The following is a 22890-nucleotide window of genomic DNA, read 5'->3' as shown; positions in this document are numbered from 1 at the left end:
ATTACAATGTCCTTGCCTCAGTATTACAATGACAGTAGTTGGTGCAGCATTGAAGTGCAGAAGTGGATCAGAGATGTGCCATGAGGATTCTTAGAGGCTGGTACATGTTGGATGCCATTCTCTGGTGATATGGAGTGCAGGTGGGCCAGTGCCCTTGATGCATGCCCTGACATGTTGGCGCCAGTGTCCAACATGGAGGTCATTTAGAGCTAGCAGTGAGCTGAATCTGCCAGGAACCCACTCTGGTTCCAATGTCGAGTTTCCAGGTGTCTAGATTTTTGTGATGGTTTGGTAAGATTGCAAGCAGAATATTAATAAGGTGAGTTGGGCCATCAACAAGAAGTTTATAAGTGGCATCATTTGGCAAATTGCCTCTCCTGACAAGAATGTTGTGAAAAGCATAAAGGATGGGGCAAGATGATCTCGATGCAAAGATGTGCCTCACAGGACTTCACATTTGACTCTGCCACACATCTCACCAGAGATCATGAAGCTCAGAATTCCATGAGATTTCTGCCCCTGGTTATGATTGACTAAAAGGTGGTATTCACAGCACAACCACTAGAGGATGATATTCACAAATCAGTGAGAGATGGCATTAACAGCCTTGACACAACTAACAATGTGAAATAATTGGTAGTCAGTGGGCAGTGGGATAATGCTATTTCAGGGCAACAAAACAAGTTACATCTTTGGAGGGTTTAAGTTGTAGGGAGAGGCTGAACAGGCTAGGGCTTTTTTGTCCTGGAGTGTCAGAGGCTGAAGGGTGACCTTAGAGGTTTATAAAATCATCAGAGGCATATATAGGGTGAATCGCCAAGGTTTTTTTCCCAGGGTATGGAAGTCCAAAACTAGAGGACATAGGGTGAAGGGGAAAGATTTAAAAGGGACATGAGGGGTAATTTCTTCACACAGAGGGTGGTGCGAGTATGGAACGAGCTGGCAGAGGGGGTGATGGAGGCTGGTACAATTACAACATTTAAAAGGCATCTGGAAAAGCTCAGCAGGTCTGGAGGAAGTTCTGAGGAAGGGTCACCGGACCTGAAACATTAACTCTGTTTTCTCCTCCACAGATGCTGCCAGACCTGCTGAGCTTTTCCAGCAACTTTGCTTTTGTTCCTGATTTACAGCATTCGCAGTTCTTTTGGTTTTTAAAAGGCATCTGGATGGGTACATGAAAAGGAAGGGTTTAGACCAAATACTGGCAAAGGGGACTAGATCAGTTTAGGATATCTAGTCGGAAACGGACGAATTGGGCAGAAGGGTCTGTTTCCATGCTGCATAACTCTATGACTCTTATAAAGTAAATTTACTTTTTAAAGCTGTTTCACCCTTTTGGTATTTAACATATAAAGTGACCACCTAAGCATTTTCTTCACTAACAATTAATGTCATGTTTCCTTTCAAGGTGCTTACCTCAAACATGCTTGACCTATATCACAATGGTTTATTCCAAAATACTAATTGTAGTTTGGATGTGTTAGTGCTCCATGGCAGTATGTAATTTTATTTATTGCTCACCCTTGACTAGAGTGTTCACAGTCCTCCTATAATCTCTCAGGTTTTAATTTGCAAGTCTAGAGGGATGTTATAATATTTATTATTTAGGCACAACAAGAGCAAAGGCAATGATTTGGAACCTCAAAACTTCCTTAAAAATTAATTTGCAAAGAAATGTCTTTGTTGATTGTCAATGTTTATTAATAAGATCATTTGATACTTCACAAGTTGGGACTTTGAATAATAAAATATACAATGTAGGACAAAAGCATTTAAAGAGTTTTAATTAGATTAATTTTATCTCATTGTGTTGCAACTAATAGATCCTGGTTACAAGTATGTCTTATTGTGTTCTATTGGTTTTTGACAAATTATTAATAGTTGTCCACCACTTTGAATTATAATCTAACTTAAACATAGATTGACTGGGCGCAGAAATATTAAGTTCACAAAAAACATTACATTTTCAAGTCTTTCTCTTCTGAACCTCTACAAAATACTGTGATTAGTACAAAATACCTTTTAGCCAAATTGTTGGTTATTTTACTCCAATGATTGTTATACATAGTTTAACTAAAGCAATAACAAATTCTCAATCAATTATGTAGGGTCACAATGATTTTTAATTGCGCAGTAATGCTCACAACAGAAGACATGTACATTGTAATTCTTTTCCTGGAATGTGTACTTCTCCATTAAAATCCTGACCAACCTATTTGTACCTGTGGCATAACAAAAAACCATTAACAAAAGTTTGACCTTAAGAATGAACAGAATTTTGTCCAGTAAATGTGTAACAAGGTCAGCCAGTTGGAACCTCATAGAATATGAGTTCCCTGACTGGGGCTGTTAATCTGGTCCAATCAAGGAGCCCCGACTGATATATAAAAACAGAAGTGTCAAGTACCTTGCCACTCTGGGAGTTAACTCTGATGAGGCTACACCAGAGTCAAGAACTTGCCACGTGTAAATAAAGGGTGACTTGATGACAGGATTACGGCCTCTGTGGACTTATTTCAGTGACGAACCCTAACCCTAACCCTACAGTGAAGCATGCATGCCCTGAATAAACTTGCTCTTTGAGTTGAGGAAAGCATTCTGGCATTATGCCATTATTTGGGAAGCTTGACTTTTTCAACCCTGCTGTTGAAGACTGTTCTCAGTGTGTGGAAAGATTGCATTACTTTTTCCGGGCAAATGACATTGGAGCAGATGAAAAATAATGAACAATTCACCTGACAGCTTGTGGACCCGCAGCTTTTTCAACTATTAGGAGTCTAACTTTCCCTGAGGCACCAGATGCTAAAACTTTTCAACAGCTGACAGATTTAGTTAAGGAATACTACGACACAAGCCTCCTCTAATTCTGAGACGTTATCATTTTTACTCGGCAATTTGAGAGCCAGGAGAATCTACATCAGGATTTTTGATGAGATTACGAGAACTGGCAGTGCCATGTGACTTTGGTTTAACCCTTAATGAAATTGATTTCATGTTGATTTCAAACAGGCACCACAACTGGCTTTATCATTGGAATATGTGGCAAGTGGAGTATATGAGTTACAGGGTATTCCGATGGAAGTGGACACTCTCACCAGGCTGACTGAGATTGGGGGACACCACTTCAGTGAAGGCAATTGCATTGCCTCACTCAGGACATATCCTGAACAGAGGGACTCTAGGTCAGCCCACAGCAAAACCCCAAAACAAAGTCCGTCCCCTGACAAATGGTTAAAATTTTCTTCAGGATCTGGGTCGATAAACCATTGTAGTTGTTGCTGGTAGAGAGACTCGAGACAACAAAAGAGTCCCACCAGACCTAAACTGAGTAAGAAAACTCATCGGCTGGTATCCAGAAGAGTGCAGACCCTGGTAAGTCCACCTACATCTGGTTTGGAACATTTAAATTGCTCAGCAACATCCAAATCAGAACCAACCAAAATCAATATCTGGTTAAATGGTCACCCGGTTCTAATGGAGGTCGGTATCAGCGCGGCTGTTTCAGTCATTGCAGAAACAGTCTTTAACAAAATTCAGTCGGGACTCCAACCCTTAAGTTTGTGCAAGACTTTGGCTAGACTGATAACTTTTATCGGGGAACCTTTACTCATTAAGTGTACAACATTAATTCCGATCTTATGAAAAGCAGTTGGTTCAGTTACCACTGATTATAGTAAAAGGCTCAAACCCAAGGCTGATGGGGTGAAATAGGTTGGGAGCGATTCACCTAGACTGGTGAACTTTTTTCGATTAGAAAATGTCTACCTGAATGAACTAATTAAATACCCAGATGTTTTTCAGGAAGGTCTAGGGGTTATTAAAGGAGCCAAGGCCACCTTGGAAGCTATTCCATGATTTTGCAAGGTCTACCCAGTGCCATTTTCCTTACGGATAAGAGTAAAGGCAGGAATCAGGAGGCTGGAAAGTGAAGGAATCATCAAACCAGACCAGTTTGCAGCATGGGCAGCACTGGTCGTACCGATCGTGAACGTGGACGGGTCAATTTGCCTTTGTGGGGATTTTGAACAAATTAACTTTGCAGCTGGATAAATACCCAAACCCTTGCTCAGAGGATTTAAATGCAAAGCTGGCAGGGTGGCTGTCCTTTACGAAGCTGGACATGAGCCATGTGTACTTGCAATTGCGGTTAGATGAGGATTCCCAGAAGTACATAACAATTAATACCCATAAGACTTTGTACCAATATATGAAACTGCCATATCGTCAGCCTGTGCCATTTTTCAGTGGATGATGGAGAACCTTTACACGGTCTACCCCATGTCGCCATTTATCTAGATGAAATGCTAATAACAGGGAAGATCAATAGGGAGCACTTAGAGAACTTGGACACAGTCCTTAGACATTTCTCCCAAGCAGCCATATGCCTTAAACGGGAAGAATGTGTGTTCTGGGCACCCCAAGTGACTTACTTGAGCTACAGAGTTCACAAGACCAGGTTACAGCAATTGGAAAATAAAGTGAGGGTGATCAAAGGTGCCCCGGCTCCCATGTTTGTACTGGAGCTGAGGTCTTTCTTTGGGCTGGTGAATTATTATGGAAAGTTCATACATAACATGGACTCCATCCTGGCACCTTTGCATCAACTCTTAAATAAGGGTCAGCCTTGGAAATGGTCGCTTGGCCAAGGCACAGCCTTCAGAGAAGTGAAGAAACAGCTATTATTCTTGAAGGTGTTAGCACACTGTGATCCCAAATGATACCTGGTATTGACATGTGATGCCTCCCCGTATGTCATCAGGGTGGTATTAGCTCATATGTGGACCAGTGGAGAGAAATGCCCAATAGTGTACGCAACCCAAACTTTGGCTGGTGCAGAGTGTAAATACGTCCAGATACAGAAGGGAGGTTTGGTAGTCCTATTTAGAGTCAGGAAGTTCCACCAATACCTTCTATGGATGTGAACTTGTAATAATAACAGCCGGATAAACCCCGGACTCGGTTACACAGCGACTATGCAGGCCGTTTGACAGGTTCAATGTTCTTAGTCATTGTGGATGCCCACACAAAATGGCTGTTCATTTGCCAAACACAGCGACAACAATAGAAAATCTGTGTGCATGGACTCCCGGCAGCGTTGGTCACAGATAACGGGCCATCCTTTACCAGCAGGGAATTTGAGTATGGCATTTGACATATAAGTACAGCTCCGTACCATCCATCATCCAATGGTCTGGTAGAAACAGCAGTCCAAACTTTGAAGGCAGGCTTAAAGAAACAGCCTACAGCGTCACTAGATACCACAGTGTCCTGGTTCCTATTTGATTACAGGACGACCCCTCATGCAACTACAGGGATAGCTCCAGCAGAGTTATTAATGGGGAGATGACTCCACACCGGGTTAAATCTGATCTTCCCAAACATGTGGGGGGAAGAGGGTGAAATGGCATCAGGAACACCAATGATGGACACAAGATTCTGCTAAGCGAAAGAGACAGTTTACTTCAGGGGACGAAGTTTGGTGTTGGAACCACGGGAGTGACCCAGCATGGGCAAGAGGCATGGCTGACAACAGGTCAGGTCCAGTGGTGTATAAGCTTTGGTTAGGTGCAATGGGCCTAAACAAGCATGTGCACCATATGAAAGCTGAAAGCTCAGGGCAGGAGCAAAATGTGCCTGGCTCCTTCGTACAGTTCGAAGGCTGGCGGAACACATAGGTTCTCCCTCTCAGTCAAGCGCTGAAGAGATCTCGGAATCTGAGGTAGACATGGCGGATGTCGCCACCCACCTCAACACCTTTGCCAGGCAAAATAGGCGAGCTACTGTGGGTTACACACAACCTGTATCCAAGGCAGAGTTGGAGGAACCTGACCCAGTGCTAAACAAGAAAAAGAACCAGCCTATGTCCTCAGACTCAGTAGGGTCTAATCAGGGAGCCTTGAATGACAGATATAAACAGAAGTGTCAGATGCCCTGCCGCTTGGAGTTAACTCTGGTGAGGTTGTACTAGAGTCAAGGACTTTCCATATGTAAATAAAGGCTGATGGGATACCAGTCTTTGTGGATTTACTTCAAAGTGCTTTTTAAATTTGATAAGCAGCATTTACCAGCTGTGATTTTGCAGAATTGTTAAATTAAGGCAAAAGAAATTTGCTTGAAATAACATTTTAAAACATACCAACTCCAGAGTTGTTGAAGATGCTGGGCAGAACAAGCATGATGTGGTTTGGCCAATATTTCTTATAGACTGCCATCTCATACTCCTTGATCACCAGCACATGCAGGTGGTTGGCACCATCCATAGCATGGTACAGATTGAAGAGACCATGTTCATGACGCCCAGTTGTAGGTGTGAAGATTGGACTCTTTATACAGTCTGAATTCTGGGACAAATCAGATGTTTTAAATTGTCAGGCTGCGATTCAATACATTAAAGCTTCAATTTGCCAAGAATCATAGAATCCCTACAGTGTGGAAAACAGGCCCTTCAGCCCAACAAGTCCACACTGACCCTCTGAGCATCCCACCCAGACCCATCCCCCTGTAACCCACCTAATCTACACCTCCCTGAACACTACAGGCAACTTAGCACAGCCAATCCACCTAGCCTGCACATCTTTGGACTGTGGGAGGAAACCGGAGCACCTGGAGGAAATCCACACAGACAGGGGGAGAATGTGCAAACTCCACACAGACAGGCACCCGAGGGTGGAATTGAACCCGGGCTCCTGGCGCTGTGAGGCAGCAGTGCTATCCACTGAGCCACTGTGCCGCCCCTATTAGATTAGTAAATATTAGATTAGTATTTAAAAGCTTTGATGCTTTAAATTTTTTTTTATCCTGAATATTGTGCAACTGATTTGTAAGTTTTTTTAACTGAATTCAGCTTCACAACTGCACAAACCTAGAAAACCCGGGGCTGTTTCTCACATCCACCTTTACCTTACATGTGAAATTAAACAGTTGAAATCTCACCATTCACTCAGCAGAAACCCTCATAACATTGAAGAAGTATTCGGATGTACACTTGCGATGCTAAGGCATATAAGGCTATGGGTCAAGTGGTGGAAGATGGGATGAGAACATTTAGCTGGTTATTTTTGACCAGGGTAGATTCAATGGGCCAAAGGATTAGGGTCCTGTGCTGTAGACCTCTCTGACTCTGTGGCATTCCTAGGCAAATAGACATTGGCAGGGAAGGTGTCAAAATATTCTAAAACTTGAAGTCCTTCCAATTAAATTGCAACCACATTGCTCATGGAACATCATCAGAAACTATTTTTTCTCTCGATAAACCAAGTTGATTCCAGTCCAGAATCTGACCATGTATTTTCCTAAGAATTATAGCATGTGTGATGCAGCAAAAAGCAATGTGTACCACTTACAATATTACTGACAAATTGACAGTAAGACTAGTCAAATGATGGTGTGCAGAGATTTTATTCTCCCTCTGTGGCTTTGAAGTTCAAATCTTTTCAATGAATTAATCAACTCCGAACGAAACCAGGATCAAGGTCAGGTAGTTTCAAATGAGCGCAATTAAAAACTCATCACTTCCAGTTTGGCAGCTAGCTTATTTCTCACAAAAAATGTGAAATAAAAGGTAAACTGGACCATAGGGCTGTTCACTCATTAGAGAGAGACAACTGTGATGGCTTAACCTGACGGTCACCAAGCTTCAAGAGGGGAGAGGTTGAGAAGGAGAGACCTTCATGATAACCTCAGCTGGTACATGAATTGAACCCACTTTGTTGGCATCCTCTATATCGCAAACTAGCCAATTAGCCAACTGGGCTAAACGATCCCCAGTGTAAAATACAAACAAAAGTGACAAACAACAGAGTAGTTTGACCTGCTGCAAGAAAGGCCCAATCCATTGTTGCCAATAAGAATTCATCTGCTTAAAATCACAATGGGTGAATCTGTTTTCAATTTCCATGTAGGAGGACATAAAAGGGAAAAATAGTAGTTTCCAGAATTAATGAAATAGCACCAAATGTCCTGTGGTTTTGACATGCAAGATGATCAGCAGCACCCAGACATTTCCAGCTGGAGGAACTGAAACTTTTTTATGGAAATCATTTTTAACAACATAGATCATTTCTCCCGTGTACAGGTCTTTTAAAAAAACAACCCAGATCTACAGGGTTCCTATCTGTTTTCAGCAAGAGCTAATTTATGTTTACCCCTTCCATTAAAACAATTACAAATAATAGCCACTTCAACTGAACTTTGTTATAACTGGCACCAGCAGTGTCTTCCCACTCTGTTCTTTACTGCTCTTGCCTTCTTGACAAACCACTTCATGGGTGTTAGATGCCTGGCACATACAGAAAACTAGAAATGAAATCAAAAATCTGATGGAAAATGTTAAAACTGCCACAGAACTAAACTACATACACATATCCTGTAGGCTGTTAGCTCTTGTCCAAACAGAACAGGGTAAAACAAAGCTACAGTGTTTTAATTTACAGGTACTCAGCAAAATCATTGGGTTAAAAGGGATATGGGACAAATGCTGATAAATGGGATGAGATTAATTTCAGATATCTGGTCGGCATGAACAAGTTGGACTGAAGGGCCTGTTTCCATGCTGTACAACTCTATGGCCTCAGTCTACAGTTGCTACCCTCAGGCACTTTTACAGAAATGAGACTAATGCCTGCAAATGTTAGCTAAAGGTCATGCATTGTTAAAAAAAAGTCAACTGTTCTTGGTTCAGCCAACTCTTCATCATTAGTACAAGAAATGGAAATAAAATTGTTTATCTGTGAAGAGCCCAAAATAATTTCTCACCTTGTCGGTAACAAGTGGCAGCTTCATACTTTCCAACTGGCCTCCAGGTTGACTGAAAATAAAATTTTGTTCCTTTGATTTGGGAATAATAAAATGGAGCTGAACTTCCTCTCCCAGCATCGAGCAGGAAAAGGTGAAGGCATGGAGTGTGGAATCGTACGGCTAACAGATAAAACAAAATTGTGAAATTAGTTCTTAACTGATTGTAGCATGGAGAGGAAATAATTCTTTATACCACTTTATGCCCATCTTGTTGAAAAACTGCAAAAATATTCCAACAACAGATACTATCCATGTTGTCTCTCGTCAAAATGCTGCCTCTTCACTTTTTTAAACTAATATTTTTGGCCGAGTCCTACCACAGATTCTGTCCCCCAAAGTGTCAGATCATCAGGTCTCAGCAGTGAAAACTCTCCAAAGATAATGTAACTTCCTGTGATTCCACTTTCCCGAAGTCAAAGGAGCTCTCATAATGAGCCAGGCAAGCCACATATAAGGTGCCAGCGTTCAATGAGAAGGTAATGAAAGACTCATGTCAGTTTCATTAAATCAGGGAGGGTGCATTAAATCATTAATTACATGTAAAATGCATTTTAAAAGTATCTGAGGTCCCTGCTGCTAACGGACAAGTTTCGTACGTACTTGCTGTCCCACCAGCAACTTATTGAGGAGCCTCCTACATATTTCTCAAGTGCATGCTTGACAACTTTCCCACTCTAAAATCCAGCCCTTCCTATTTGTCTGTTAGCAATGGTGATTTCTTACACATACCACTAGATAAATACTGCAGCCACTGTGGGATTCTATCAGATAGATCAGATTCTGAAAATGACTTTTAAAAGGAAGATTTTAAAAGGTTTTCACTTGATCTGCTTGCTTGGTTAAACCTTTGTGAACTGACTTCAACCTAATGCATGTTAATTCATTCAAAAGCTTACCCGTGCCATTGCTCCTATAAATTACAACTACAAATAAATGCGTCTGATAATACTGTTTTGACAGAAATTGACTGGGAAAGTCAATCTTCCAAATAAGCATGCAATTTACCCTTACCTACTATCTGATAGAAATGGGGCATGCTACATGTCAATTTATCTTTGCTTTATGTAGAGCCTCAGCTTACTTATATCATTGGACCTCTTTGCGAACAAGAAGAAAGTTTGTAGAGTAACCTCAAATCATGGCATGTGTCTTTACTGTTTGAATTTCAAGACAACAATACACTTACCTGGCATCTGGGATTGAAACCCATGTATTCATGACACTGCTCACAGTGGTGGTATGTGTTATAGGCAGCATACTTGGACAACCTCATTCGAGTTGTTTGGCGTCGCAGATAGATATCACCTTCTTTCTTATGAGCTTTATATCCTGTTAAGTTAGGAAACTTAGGTAAGCAACATGCAGAAACATGGGGATAGGTTTTCTTAATTCGGCTGTCCATTGTTAAGCTCATTAAAAGTAGGAGTGGCTACTTTTATCTATTCATTTAATTAAAAGGCAATTCAGTCCAAATCACTGATTCCAAATTCTGGGCATGCACCCCAAGCAGGAAGACTCCATTTTAGGAATGCAAATTTGTGGAACAACCACAACACTTGTAATAGTATATAACTAGGAGTACACAGTAATTGTGATGAAAATTGAAGTGAAAAGGATATTTAGGCCATAATCACTTAATTTTCTACAATTCCTTATCCTGAGATCTGCTACTTCCCACTTAAAAACACCAGCATGCATTCTCATCTTAAAAATCTAATGAACGATGAGATGCCGAAAGTTAAGTGACATTTCCAGTCTTGGATTTCAGGCAACTGGAAAACCCACAAGAGACCACAGAAGATCTATTTGAAAGGCAATGAGATGGGATTATGTCATATAAACTTTCGATTTAGTGCAATTAGTATATAATACAAATTTTGTTGACCAGAACCTGCTATTTGCATCTCCCAGTCCTATTTATTTGAAACATCCAGCTCTTTTGAGTGCCAATTGCAAGTTGATGGCCTAAAATTTATTTATTGTACTGTAATTTATTTTTGAACTACAATTACAACATTTAAACGATATCTGGATGGAACATGAATAGGAAGGGTTTAGAGGGATATGGGCCAAATGCTGGCAAATGGGACTAGATTAATTTAGGATATCTGGTCAGCATTGATGAGTTGTACTGGACTGTCTGTTTCAGTGCTGCACAACTGTATGACTCTATGCCTTTATACAATTCACTTGCTGGGCCACCTTCCTTCAAACATTAATTTTGATAAGCTTACAAAATACAACAAAAACTACATCAGCAGAGGCATAGTTCTTACTCCAGTGCTAACCTTAATTAACACCACAGGAATTACAGGCTAGAATTCATTTTCAGATCTTTTAAATGTTTTGTATGCAGTACCATGGTTACCCTACAAACAGTGGCCTTTAGTCCCACCTTTACCATCTCTGATTACCATTATTTTTAATGGTTACGCATTGGCAGAATTCAATTAAATGAAAAAAGAATTAACCTTTGTTATTTGCAAGATCCCTTGAGTAAACTGGACTTGCATCTTCATACTTTGGATCGTGAACAGTGTAATCAAATAACAATTTACTGAAACTCTCCAAATGAGGCCACAGTAAGCTCTCTTTCAGTTGCAGGGAAGCATCTTCTTTGGCTTCTAAAAGATAAAATAAAAATAAGCAAGAACATTTTGCCCCTCCAGAGTGATTGAGGCAGTGAATGTGTTGCTCCAATGATACTTTATATGGCTGCATACCTCTCATTGTACAAAGGCAGCCCACTTGCGTGAGCTGTACAGCAGATTCTTGAGCGAAGCAGTCAGTTTGTGTCACCCAATAGCCACCTTCCAGTTTCTCATTGTAGTTCAACAACAGATCACAGTGGATTGCTAGACAATGGAGGTACAAAGCCATGATACCCAATACTGACTTGAGCATTGAGCGAGCGAAACACCTTCACAAATACAGTACATTTCTCAATTTACCCAGGAGGTGAACAGGAAGTGGGAGTACCTCGATCGCAAAAGGGGTGGAAGATTCCACCCACCCACCTTCCCATGCCAATCTTTTCCTGACAGCTAAAACACTTCAGCAACAAGATGGAAGGAGCTTTTGACTGATCATTGATTGGTCACTTAGGGACCTCAATTTGTCACTCTCTAAGCCTTGCCCGCTTCACATAAAATCATAGTACAGTCAGCGGCTGGTGACAGGAGAGCAGGAAGGTCACCCATGGGCAACCCTCCTGCAAAACAAGGTGCTCCTGCAGCGAGTGAGAGGGGGGCTGTAAAATTCTGCCCTGTGTAACACAGATGTGTCACTCTGCTTCTAATGTGAAGCTAATTTCCTTAAATATATTGAATGCCAAGGTCACAGAGAGGATACACATGCCTGACTTCTGTATCAAATATGGTTTTTGAAGTATGACATAACAAGTTGAAACTTTAATGGTGACAGACAAGAAATGCATGTTATTATTACTAATGATTATAGATACACTGTAAAGATCATGCCAGAGTCTACCTGGAGAACAAAGTAAGCACTCACTGAGGTTAATTTCTTCTTCATCGTAAACATCTACCTCCATCAATCGAATCAACATTCTCGATAAAATACCAAGGAACTGAAGATAGGCTCCTGTCTTCCCCACCTGAGAACAAAGATGTGCATTAAAGAAACAAAGCATGTTCACAAAAAAAATCCATGAAGAAACTGATCTTCCACAGCCAATGAAGAACAATGAAGAACAACAGACCGATGTTTACCTTGATGGTATGTATTCAATTTCAGAACTGCATCAGAATGCAGGGGAAAAAACCTGCTTTTGTCCAAACTGACCATCAAGTCGACAGCACAGTTGCTCCATCTAAAGACTGATGTCAGACTGGAGTCTGAAAGAAGTTAGCAACTGGAAGTAAGTGGTGGTTTTTGAGAGACTGTGCTGTAGACCTCTACAATTCTATGACTTATCTGATTCAAAGCAGTGAGTTCTGAGCATCCAAAGGACACCATGGTGCAGTTCTCTAATAAAAGCCTCATGATTTCTGACACATTGAAAACAGATTACTTACAGTTGATTCTCTCCCTCATGGAACGGTGTAATTTTACAAGACAGGAATCAGCCACATGTTCCATTGCACCTTTTCCAGCTCTCTGATATACTGATTCACTTTGACATCCATATTCCGCATCCTTTTTAAACTATTTTGCTACCTCCCTTTCATCATTGTTTCCTACTGGACATTCCACATCCCAAAATCCTGTGGCTCAGTCGGTATCATACCTGCTTTGGAGTGAGAAGTCAGTTCATTATCACACTCCAACAACTTGAGAGGAGATCTCTGAACTAACACTTCAATGTCATACTGAGATCATGCTGCACTATTGATTGCTGATGCTGCCTTTTCATTGAGATCTCAAACCAAGGCTATATTTGTCCTATCAGGTAGATGTAAAAGATTGCAGGGTACTAGTTTTCAGAAGAGCAAGGGAGTTGTCTATTGTATTCCTTCACATTAAAAACTAACTTTTCTGTTGTTCTTTTGGTGATTGTAAAAGTCTTTCATAAATTTGCTCTTGATAAAATAAATAAGCCAAAATAAGCATGTTACCTTACAATAACACAATTAAGAGTATTTCACAAGTTATCAGAAGTTGAGGGGCAGAATTTTCTCATCCCTAGTGTGACAAGGGTAATGGCAAAAACAGACAGCACCAATTCCCAATCGGTAAAACCACATGGGTACATGGCAACTGCAGCTCACCAAATGCCTTACCTGGCTATCATTGCTAGTGCTCTTTCATAACAACGTCATTGCATGCTCCAGAGCCACCATCCTCTTTGCTCCTTCATCCACACAACTTTACATGGGCAAACTACCAACTTCACCACACCTTGCAGCAACTCAGACACCACCTCAGGCCTTCAACACTTGGAGCTGACGGAGCACCTCCAACTTTCATGTTTCTGCCAGGTGTTTTTTTTAATTCATTGTGGGATGTGGGTGTCGCTGGCTGGCCAGCATTTATTGCCCATCCCTATTCTCCTTGAGAAGGTGGTGGTGAGCTGCCTTCTTGAACCGCTGCAGTCCACCTGCTATGGGTTGACCCACAATGCCATTAGGGAGGGAGTTCCAGGATTGTGACCCATCAACAGTGAGGAACGGTGATATATTTCCAAATCAGGATGGTGAGTGGCTTGGAGGAGAACTTGAAGGTGGTGGTGTTCCCATGTATCTGTTGCCTTCGGCCATCAAGATAGAAGTGGTCATGGGTTTGGAAGGTGCTGACTGAGGATGTTTGGTGAACTTGTGCAGTGCATCTTGTAGTTAGTACACACTGCTGCTGACCCATCAAGATCTGCTCTGCCATTCAATAAGATCATAGCTGATCTCTTCATGTGCTCAGCTCCCCTTACCTACCTGCTCACCATAACCCTTAACCCCTTTACTGTTCAAAAATCTATCTTTGCCTTAAAAACATCAGAACAGCCTCAACCGCTTCACTGGGCAGGGAATTCCACAGATTCACAATCCCTTTGGGTGAAGAAGTTCTTTCTAACTCAGTCCTAAATCTGCTCCCCATTACTATGAGGCTATGCCCCCTATTTCTAATTTCACTTCCATGGAAACAACCTCCCTGCTTCTATCTTATCTATTCCCTTCATAATTTTATATGTTTCTATAAGAGCCCCCCATCATCCTTCTACATTCCAATGAGTATAGTCCCAGTCTACTCAATCTCTCCTAATAAGGCGACCCTCTCAATTCCAGAATCAACATTGTGAACCTCCTCTGCACACCCCACAGCCCCCAATGCCAGTACATCCTTTCTCAAGTAAGGAGACCAAAACTGTACACAGTATTCCAGGTGTGGCCTCATCAGCACCCTATACGGCTGCAGTGTAACCTTCCTGTTTTTAAGTTTCATCCCGCTAGCAATAAAGGACAATATTCAATTTGTCTTATTAATTACCTGCTGCACCTGCAAACCAACTTTTGTGATTCATTTTTACGATGTAGATGGTGGACAAGCTTTGGGGAGTCAGGAGGTGAGTTACTTACTGCAGTATTCCTAGCTTCTGACCTGCTCTTGTAACCACTGTGTTTATTTGGTGAGTTCAGTCGAATTTCTGGTCATTGGGAACCCCAGGATGTTGATAATGCGGGGTTCAGTGATGGCAACACCATTGAACTTCAAGGGGCAGTGGTTAGAATGTCTCTTATTGGTGATGGTCATTGTCTGGCATTTGTGTGGTGCAAATGTAATTCGCCACTTGTCAACCCAAGCCTGATTTCTCAGGATCTTGTTGTAGTTGAACATGGACTGCTTCAGTATCTGAGAGTCGTGAACGGTGCTGAACATTGTGTAATCATTGGCAAACTTTGCCACTTCTGACCTTATGATGGAAAGAAGGTCATTGATGAAGCAGCTGAAGACAGTTGGGCCGAGGACACTACCCTGAGGAAATCCTGCAGCGATGTCCTGGAGCTGAGATGATTGACCTCCAGCAACCACGACCATCTTCCTATGTGTCAGGTATGACCCCAACCACCAGAGAGTTTGCCCCCCTAATACCCACTGATTCCAGTTTGGCTAGGGCTCCATGATACCACACTCGGTCGAATGCAGCCTTGATGGCAAGGGCTGTCACTCTCACCTCATCTCTGAAATTCAGCTCTTTTGTCCATGTTTGAACCAAGGCTGTAATAAGGTCAGGAGCTGAGTGGCTCTGGCGGAACCCAAACTGGGCGTCACTGAGCAGGTTATTGCTGAGCAAATGCTTCTGATAGCACTGTTGATGACACTTTACTGATCAATTTACTGATGATCAAGAGTAGACTGATGAGGCGGTAATTGGCTGGATTGGATTTGTTCAGGTTTTTACACGTAGGACATACCTGGCCAATTTCCTACATTGCTGGGTAGATGCTAGTGTTGTAACTGTACTGGAACAGCCTGGCTTCAGGTGCGGCAAGTTCTGGAGCTCAAGTCTTCAGTACTATCGCCGGAATGTTGGCAGGGCCCGTAGCCTTTATAGTATCCAGTATCTTCAACCATTTCAGGATATCACATGGAGTGAATCGAATTGGCTGAAGACTGGTATCTGTAATGCTGGGGACCACTGGAGGAGGCCGAGATGGATCATCCACTCGGCACTTCTGGCTGAAGATTGCTGCGAATGCTTCAGCCTTACCTTTTGCACCAATGTGCCGGGCTCTTCCGTCATTGAGGATGGGGATATTTGTGGAGCCACCTCTTCCAGTGAGTTGTTTAATTGTCCACCACCATTCACGACTGGATGCGGCAGGACTGCAGAACGTAAATCTGGTCCTTTGCTTGTGGGATCGCTTAGCTCTGTCCATCACTTGCTGCTTATGTTGTTTGGCATGCAAGTAGTCCTGTTTGGTGGCTTCACCAGGTCATATACACACAAGGGACAGCCACGCATCTCCTGCACCAGCACAGAATGCTTTTGAGAACCCATCTCTTGGCTGCCTACTTGCTTCGTGCTCACAGACTTTAGCACTGAGTTACAGGCTGCCAGCCTCTGTGGGTTAGATTGCTTTTTAACACTGAGGCTCATGCAGGTGGGGGTACTGAATAAACAATCTGTTAGTTAGACATGGGGGTAGAGATATCACAGTGTGCTACATCAAAGTCAGAGCTACAGCAGGCACCAACAGCTTATGAAGCAAGCACGCTGTACACATTTCAAGCCAATGACAACGTATGAAAGTCAAAAGAGAAGCATGTTAAGTTGAGTCAAGGGAAGGTGCGGTCAGCCACAGTTAGTCAAGGGTCTCATCTGATTGGATTAGCTGGGGTTGGTTGCATCCAGCCCTGCCTGTCCAGTAAAACCCACTCTAGGATTACAGGCAAATCTGTCACAGTGCTGCTGAGACACACCAGTGCGGTAGGTAGGCCAGTTTTTCCAAATGAGACAAAGGCTGAGTATGATGACAGCGGATGGAAGAGCATTTAGCAGTGATGCCATGAGTAGGAGAGGCAGGGAAGGATTGTCTCTGAGTGAGTGGGAGGTGCTGGAGGCAGGAATGATTAGCAATCTGGAAGGATGAGGTAGGTGAGAGTTCTTGAGTAGACATGATGCAGGCAATACTGAGGGTTGCAGTCCCCCAGCCTTGGTGAGACGCAGTGGCACAACTAGAGAGAGTCTTTGCCTTGGAAATTGAGGCGGCAAAAAACAAGTCAGTAATTATCTGTGCGCAGATCATCATTGACCTCCCTGCAGCATTGCTAGGCATCCCTATTCACCTGGGACACTGCAAGGACACAGTCTGCAATGTCTTGCTGGGTTTGTTGGGATGTTTTCTGTTGATGGTCAGCAGGGAAAAGGAAGAAGACTGCTGTCCTCTCCACCACCCATCCACAAGCGCTGCCAGGTCTCTGTCAGGGGAGCCAGCTTTGTTTTTCCTTTGAGACATTTTCTGAGCTGAAAACCAGAGTTTGAAAGGTCATTGCTGGCTTGAGGCATCTGAAGTGGTGCGCAGCTGGGCTTCACAGACAGCGCCGGAGACATGGAAGCCAAAAAGTCTCTTGAACTGGTCACTTGAATTAATTAATGAGGTAAAAAGCAGAAGGTTGTGTGGTAACGTTTATTCCAAGCCAATGACAGACCATACACAATGAAGCTCACTCTCGGCCACACTTTAACTGTAAATGTGTAAATTCATCCCCCACCTATTACTTGTCTTATCCTGCTCTCCATATCTATCTTCAAGTTAATTGTGATAATTTTATTTGCTAAATTTTGCAAACAGGTCTAATAGTGTGCCCAAGTGAGCATCATCAGTTAAAATCTTTTCACTCACCGAGGCGTTTCTATTTAACATTCTTCATTGGGAAGTAACTTAAAATTTTCCCAAATATTTAGAAATGTATCAGGTGATTTATTGTAAATAAAAGCAAGTACTGTGGGTGCTGGATATCTTTAATCATGATGTAGGAACTTGAAATTAAATATATATATATATATATATATATATAGACACACATATTTAGATTTTCAGGGCCAAAGAGATTACCGCGATGTAGTTATGACTATTAAATGCCAAAGACATCATGGTAAATGGGAATAGAAAATGAGAAAGGGATTGAAATGGATGAATAGCCACAAGAGTACTAAATGGTGGAGCAGGCTGAAAGGCCTGAATGGCTTAATCCTGTTCCTACATTCCTATGTTCCTAAAAACCCAGGAACATGCCTTTTAAACAACGAGAAGAGTGATCGATAGAAGATGGGCTGGCTGGCAGAAAACAGATAGTATGTATAAATGGGTCTTTGATTAGCTGGATTTGACAAATGGAATTCTGCGGGGATCTGTGCTGGGATCTCAACCTCTTACAAAGTCCATCAATGGCTTGCATGAGGCCATGAAAGGCAATGGTAACTAACTTTGCAGATAACACCAAAATCCTCACTCAGGAATTCAGGCACATACATCAGACGACTTTGTAAGTCTCTGCTAATTCAATGAGACCAGTCAGCTGCTACCTATCATTTACAGCGAAAGCTGTTTAATAACATTTGAGAGAGAGGAAGTCAAAGTTAGATGGTATTGGCTGCAGTGTTGTTTAAGTCACTCATACTAAATTTCCATTTCTAATATTTTATCACACTCTGCATGTTGAAGTAATGGAAACACATGACAACCAACCCCAGATTAATGACTCCTATAATCAGTCAGCATCTGGGAAAGAGAGTCATTGGATTCAAAACATTAACTTGGTTTCTATGTCCATAAATGTTGCCAGACCTGCTGAGTTTCTCCAGCATTTTCTGTTTATTTTTATCAATGATTTGGGTTTAAGCCTAGAGGTAGTTCCAAATATAAGGCATGATAATTCCTTCAAGGTCAAATTAAACTGCAAAGAGATATTAATTAAGTTGGACAGAATGGGCTAAAATGTAGCAGATGAAATTAAATATACATAGTGGACATGTAACTCAAAAGAATTATGTTAACTGATAAAAAAAACATTAATTTGCAACTGTTGGAAACAGACAATGGGTAAGTCAGAATCAGTCAAAGTAAAGAATTGCTTAATGTCTTGGCTACAACCCTCGATCAGAATTGTAACAAAATTAACAGCATTTCAGATAGGATAAGAACAAAGAAAGGAGAGGGGAGAAACAGCTGCTCACTCCAGAGAGGAAGTAGAATAGAATGCCCTTTTATCTGCTTAAAAGAGAAACAAGAGACAGTTAAGTGGCCAAGGTGATGTTAACAGGAGATGATCTGAAGGGAGGAAGTGCAATAAAAGGAATCAAAGACTGGAGAGACAAAGAATGTGTGAATAGCAGAGTAAGGAGGGGGAGGGGGAGGATAATCAGGTCTCAAATTGAAACAGGAAGAGTTGGCAAACAGCATAGGTTTCAGCAACCTGAGGAAAAGGAAAGCAGGCCATAATCTACATATTAATCATTCTTCCTTCCCTTTAAGTCCATTTTTTTTAGTTCAAACAAAGAATTACAACCTAAAAATGAACTCCAGGTGATCTTAACTCTTGGAAAATGAAACAAAATATTCAGTAACTACATTATGGAAGACCGATCTACTTGTGGAAAAGCACTGAAATGCATATTTCAATTTCATAGTGAAGCTCTTCATGACTTTATTTGACATTATCCATTGTTCTTTATTTATCCATTACAGTCCATAGAATTTTTTAAACTGTTGAAGTATATACCTAAGATTCTATAGAACGCTAGGAGTTTGGAGTGGGGTTTGACGGTGGGAGGAAACGTATTGCTGGCACTAGTAAAATCAAAATATTTCTAGTCAACAAAAATAAAAGCCTCAAAGTTTACTGACTTGTTTTTTGTTTTGTGAACTGGGAGCTTAGTAGCACTATTCTGACAATTTAGTCCGCAGATTCCAGGACAGACCCCTTCCAACCCGGTTATAATCTCTTCCAACCACTTCGTCGGGCAGAAGATGCAAAAGCTTATGCATACCAACAGATTCAAGAACAGCTTCTTCCCTGCTGTTATTAGACTTCTGAATAGACCACTCAAATCTCAAATTTAATGTTGACCTCACTCTTTGTGCACCTTCTCTGCAGCCGTAACATTGAATTCCTTGCCCTGTTCTATTACCCTAATGCTCTTTGTATGGTATAATCTGCCTGTACTGCACTCAAAACAAAACTTTTCACTGTACCTAGGTAAATCAAATCAAATCAGCTACAACACTGGCATCTACTTGACAATGTGGAAACTTGCCCTGATATGTCCTGTACACAAAAACTAGGACAAATCCAACCTGGCCAATTGCCACTCCATCAGTCTACTCTCGATCAACAGGTGAAGTGATGGAAGGTGTCATCAACAGTGCTATCAAGCAGCACTTGATCAGCTTTAACCTACTCACTGACAGTTCAGTCTGGGCTCTGCCAGAGGCACTGAGTTCCTGACCACTCTACAGCCTTGGTTCAAATATGGACAAAAGAGCTGATTTCCAGCGGGGAGGTGAGAGTGACAGTCCTTGATGTCAAGGTCACATTTGAATGAATGTGGCATGGAAACTGAACTGGACTAACCATATAAATACAGGGCTACAACAGAAAGTCAGAGGCTAGGAATACTACATAGAACATAGAACAGTACTGGCCCTTCGGACCATGATGTTCTGCCGACCTATTATCCTTTGTTCACCTAGACTGTGGTGACAATTCACTTGCTCGCTCTCCAAAGCCCTTCCATCAACGTGCTATCAAGCAGCACTTGCTCAGTAATGACATGCTCAATAACACTCACTTTGGGTTCTGCCTGGGCCATTCAGTTTCTAACCTCATTTTAAGGCACAAGTTAGGAGTGTGATGGAATACTCCCCACTTGCCTGGTTGGGTGCAGCTCCAACAACACTCCAGAAGCTTGACACCATCCAGAACAAATTTAGCCCATTTGATTGGCACTACATCCACAACATTCACTCCTTCCACCACTGATGCTCAGTAGCAGCGGTATGTACTATCTACAAGTTGCACTGCATAAATTCACCAAGGGTCCTTAGGCAGCACCACAATGCTCCATGATCGTCACCATTTAGAAGAATGAGGGCAGCAGATACATGGGAACACCACCACCGTCAAGTTTCCTTCCAAGCCATTCACTGACCTGAATTGGAAATATACCATTGTTCCTTCAGTGTCACTGGGTCAAATCTGGGAACTCCCTCTCAAACAGCATTATGGGGGGCCTGCACCAAATGGACCACAGAGGTACAAGAGAGCAACACAACCACTTTCACAAGGTCAACTGCACCCCAAGACAACAATGCTGTATTTCCACTCATAATCCAGGGTCTTCCACATACACACTTGTCAAGACTGCTTGGAGCTCATAATAATATGGTAAAATACAAATGCTGAAAATGTCTAGAACATCTGAATTGTGCTTCTGGTGATGTTACAATGAGTTAAAAGATTTGCTAGCATCAGAAGTACTTTACATTGGAGTTACTGAAGTTACAGAAGAACTTTAACATTTAATTGACTTGCACCAGTTAGACCTGGATTTGCCTCAAACAGCTAGAGGACTTCCAAGACATCGGGGATATTTCTGCTCCCATCCCCCGTGCCACTCCAAAGTTAGAAGTTCTGAGTTTGAAATACAATAATTCAAATGACGATTGCCTTTTTTGCAATTTTAATGGAGGAGGAACAGGGCAGAGAAAAGGTGGGCACAGCATCTCATAAAGAGGACATTCTCTCACCAGTAACACCTCCCCCCCAACTCCTTAAAGTTTACTGGCCACGCTGATCTTAAGGAGATCCTAGTGAGCATCTTTGCATGAGAAATCCATACTTTATTAGTGACAACATGCCAGTATCAACTCCTGATGACTTACAACTCAGATTATGTACATGAACTGCTGCATTTCTTGTACCAGGGTTTTTTTTTAAAAAAAAAGTCTTCTGAAGGGCTGTACAGTATTACCCAGGGACAAATTTAGCTATGAATTGAAAATCAGCACTCGAAACTCACCCTCCCACTGTTGCATAAATGCTGCCTCCTCCACATTTCACATCAGCTCTGATGAAGAGTCATCTAGACTTGAAACATTAGCTTGCTCTCTCTCCATAGATAACACAGTGTGGAGCTAGAGCAGCATAGCAGGCCAGGCAGCTTCAGAGGAGCAGGAAAGTTGACGTTTCGGGTTGGGACCCTTCTCTCTCCATGGATGCTGCCTGATCCACTGTGATGTCCAGCACTTCCTGTGTCAGTTCAGATTCTAGTATCTGTTGTAATTTGCTCCTTCAGCCATGAATTCATCAGATAACTTGACACATTTCTTGGTGAATTATGGAATTAACTTGGCATGATGGCAGCTAATTAGTATTGCATAGTTATAACACCATGCTGACTCTCCAAGGACTGCAAGTACACATAAGTGAGTGGTATTACGAGCATGGAACAGGTACGGTCTTAAATTCCATAAGAGGAAATGGATACCACATGCTGAATTGTCCAGGCTACGTAATCAGATTCAAATTTCAGTGGCAGCAGCGTGAGCCAGAGTGCTGATGGGAAGGTAACGTTTTTTTCTCCAGTATAAAAACTTACCTCGTGCAGCAGAGGCCCTCTTGTTTTTAGTGGTGGGTGCGTGGAGAGAACGTGAGCCAGGAAGGAACTGATATATTCGGGCATTGGCTAAACCTGAAACACCACACGTGTAGTGTCTCCCACCCATCCTCCTCCTCTAACCAAAAAAAAAGACTGTGTGGAGGGCTGGTACAGTAAGGTTTCTTTTTATTCTTCTGGAAATCGAGAGGGAATGGAAGCTAGGGCAGCTGCATGCTCCTCTTGCAGGATGTGGGAGGTAAGGGTCACTGCTGGTGTCCCCTCTAATTTTACCTGCGGGAAGTGCACCCAACTCCAGCTCCTCACAAACCGCATTAGGGAACTGGAACTGGAGCTGGAGCTGGATGAACTCCAGATCATTCGGGAGGCTGAGGGGGTAATAGAGAGGAGTTATTAGGAGGTGGTCACACCCAAAGTACAGGGAAAAGGTAGCTGGGTGACTGTCAGGAAGGGGAAAGGGAATAGGCAGACAGTGCAGGGATCCCCTGTGGCCGTTCCCCTCAATAATAAGTATACCGCTT

At 42.2% G+C, this 22890-nt stretch overlaps 1 protein-coding gene across 1 annotated transcript in view; it reads right to left on the bottom strand.

The window, feature by feature from the left end:
* The window catches only part of greb1 (growth regulating estrogen receptor binding 1), a 186083-nt gene that overhangs the window by 17283 nt on the left and 145910 nt on the right, over nt 1–22890 (bottom strand). The window contains exons 23-28 of the mRNA XM_048597113.1: nt 12310–12412; nt 11520–11651; nt 11268–11420; nt 9983–10125; nt 8755–8916; nt 6137–6341 (exon numbers count right to left, since the gene is read on the bottom strand). Coding sequence (XP_048453070.1) covers nt 6137–6341; nt 8755–8916; nt 9983–10125; nt 11268–11420; nt 11520–11651; nt 12310–12412 — 898 coding nt within the window. The remainder of the gene's footprint in view (nt 1–6136; nt 6342–8754; nt 8917–9982; nt 10126–11267; nt 11421–11519; nt 11652–12309; nt 12413–22890) is intronic.

Source organism: Rhincodon typus, chromosome 5 (assembly GCF_021869965.1).
Source record: "Rhincodon typus isolate 14 chromosome 5, sRhiTyp1.1, whole genome shotgun sequence".
Classification (NCBI taxonomy): domain Eukaryota; kingdom Metazoa; phylum Chordata; class Chondrichthyes; order Orectolobiformes; family Rhincodontidae; genus Rhincodon; species Rhincodon typus.
Note: the sequence above shows the minus strand (reverse complement) of the source record. Positions and strands in the feature narration are given on the sequence as shown.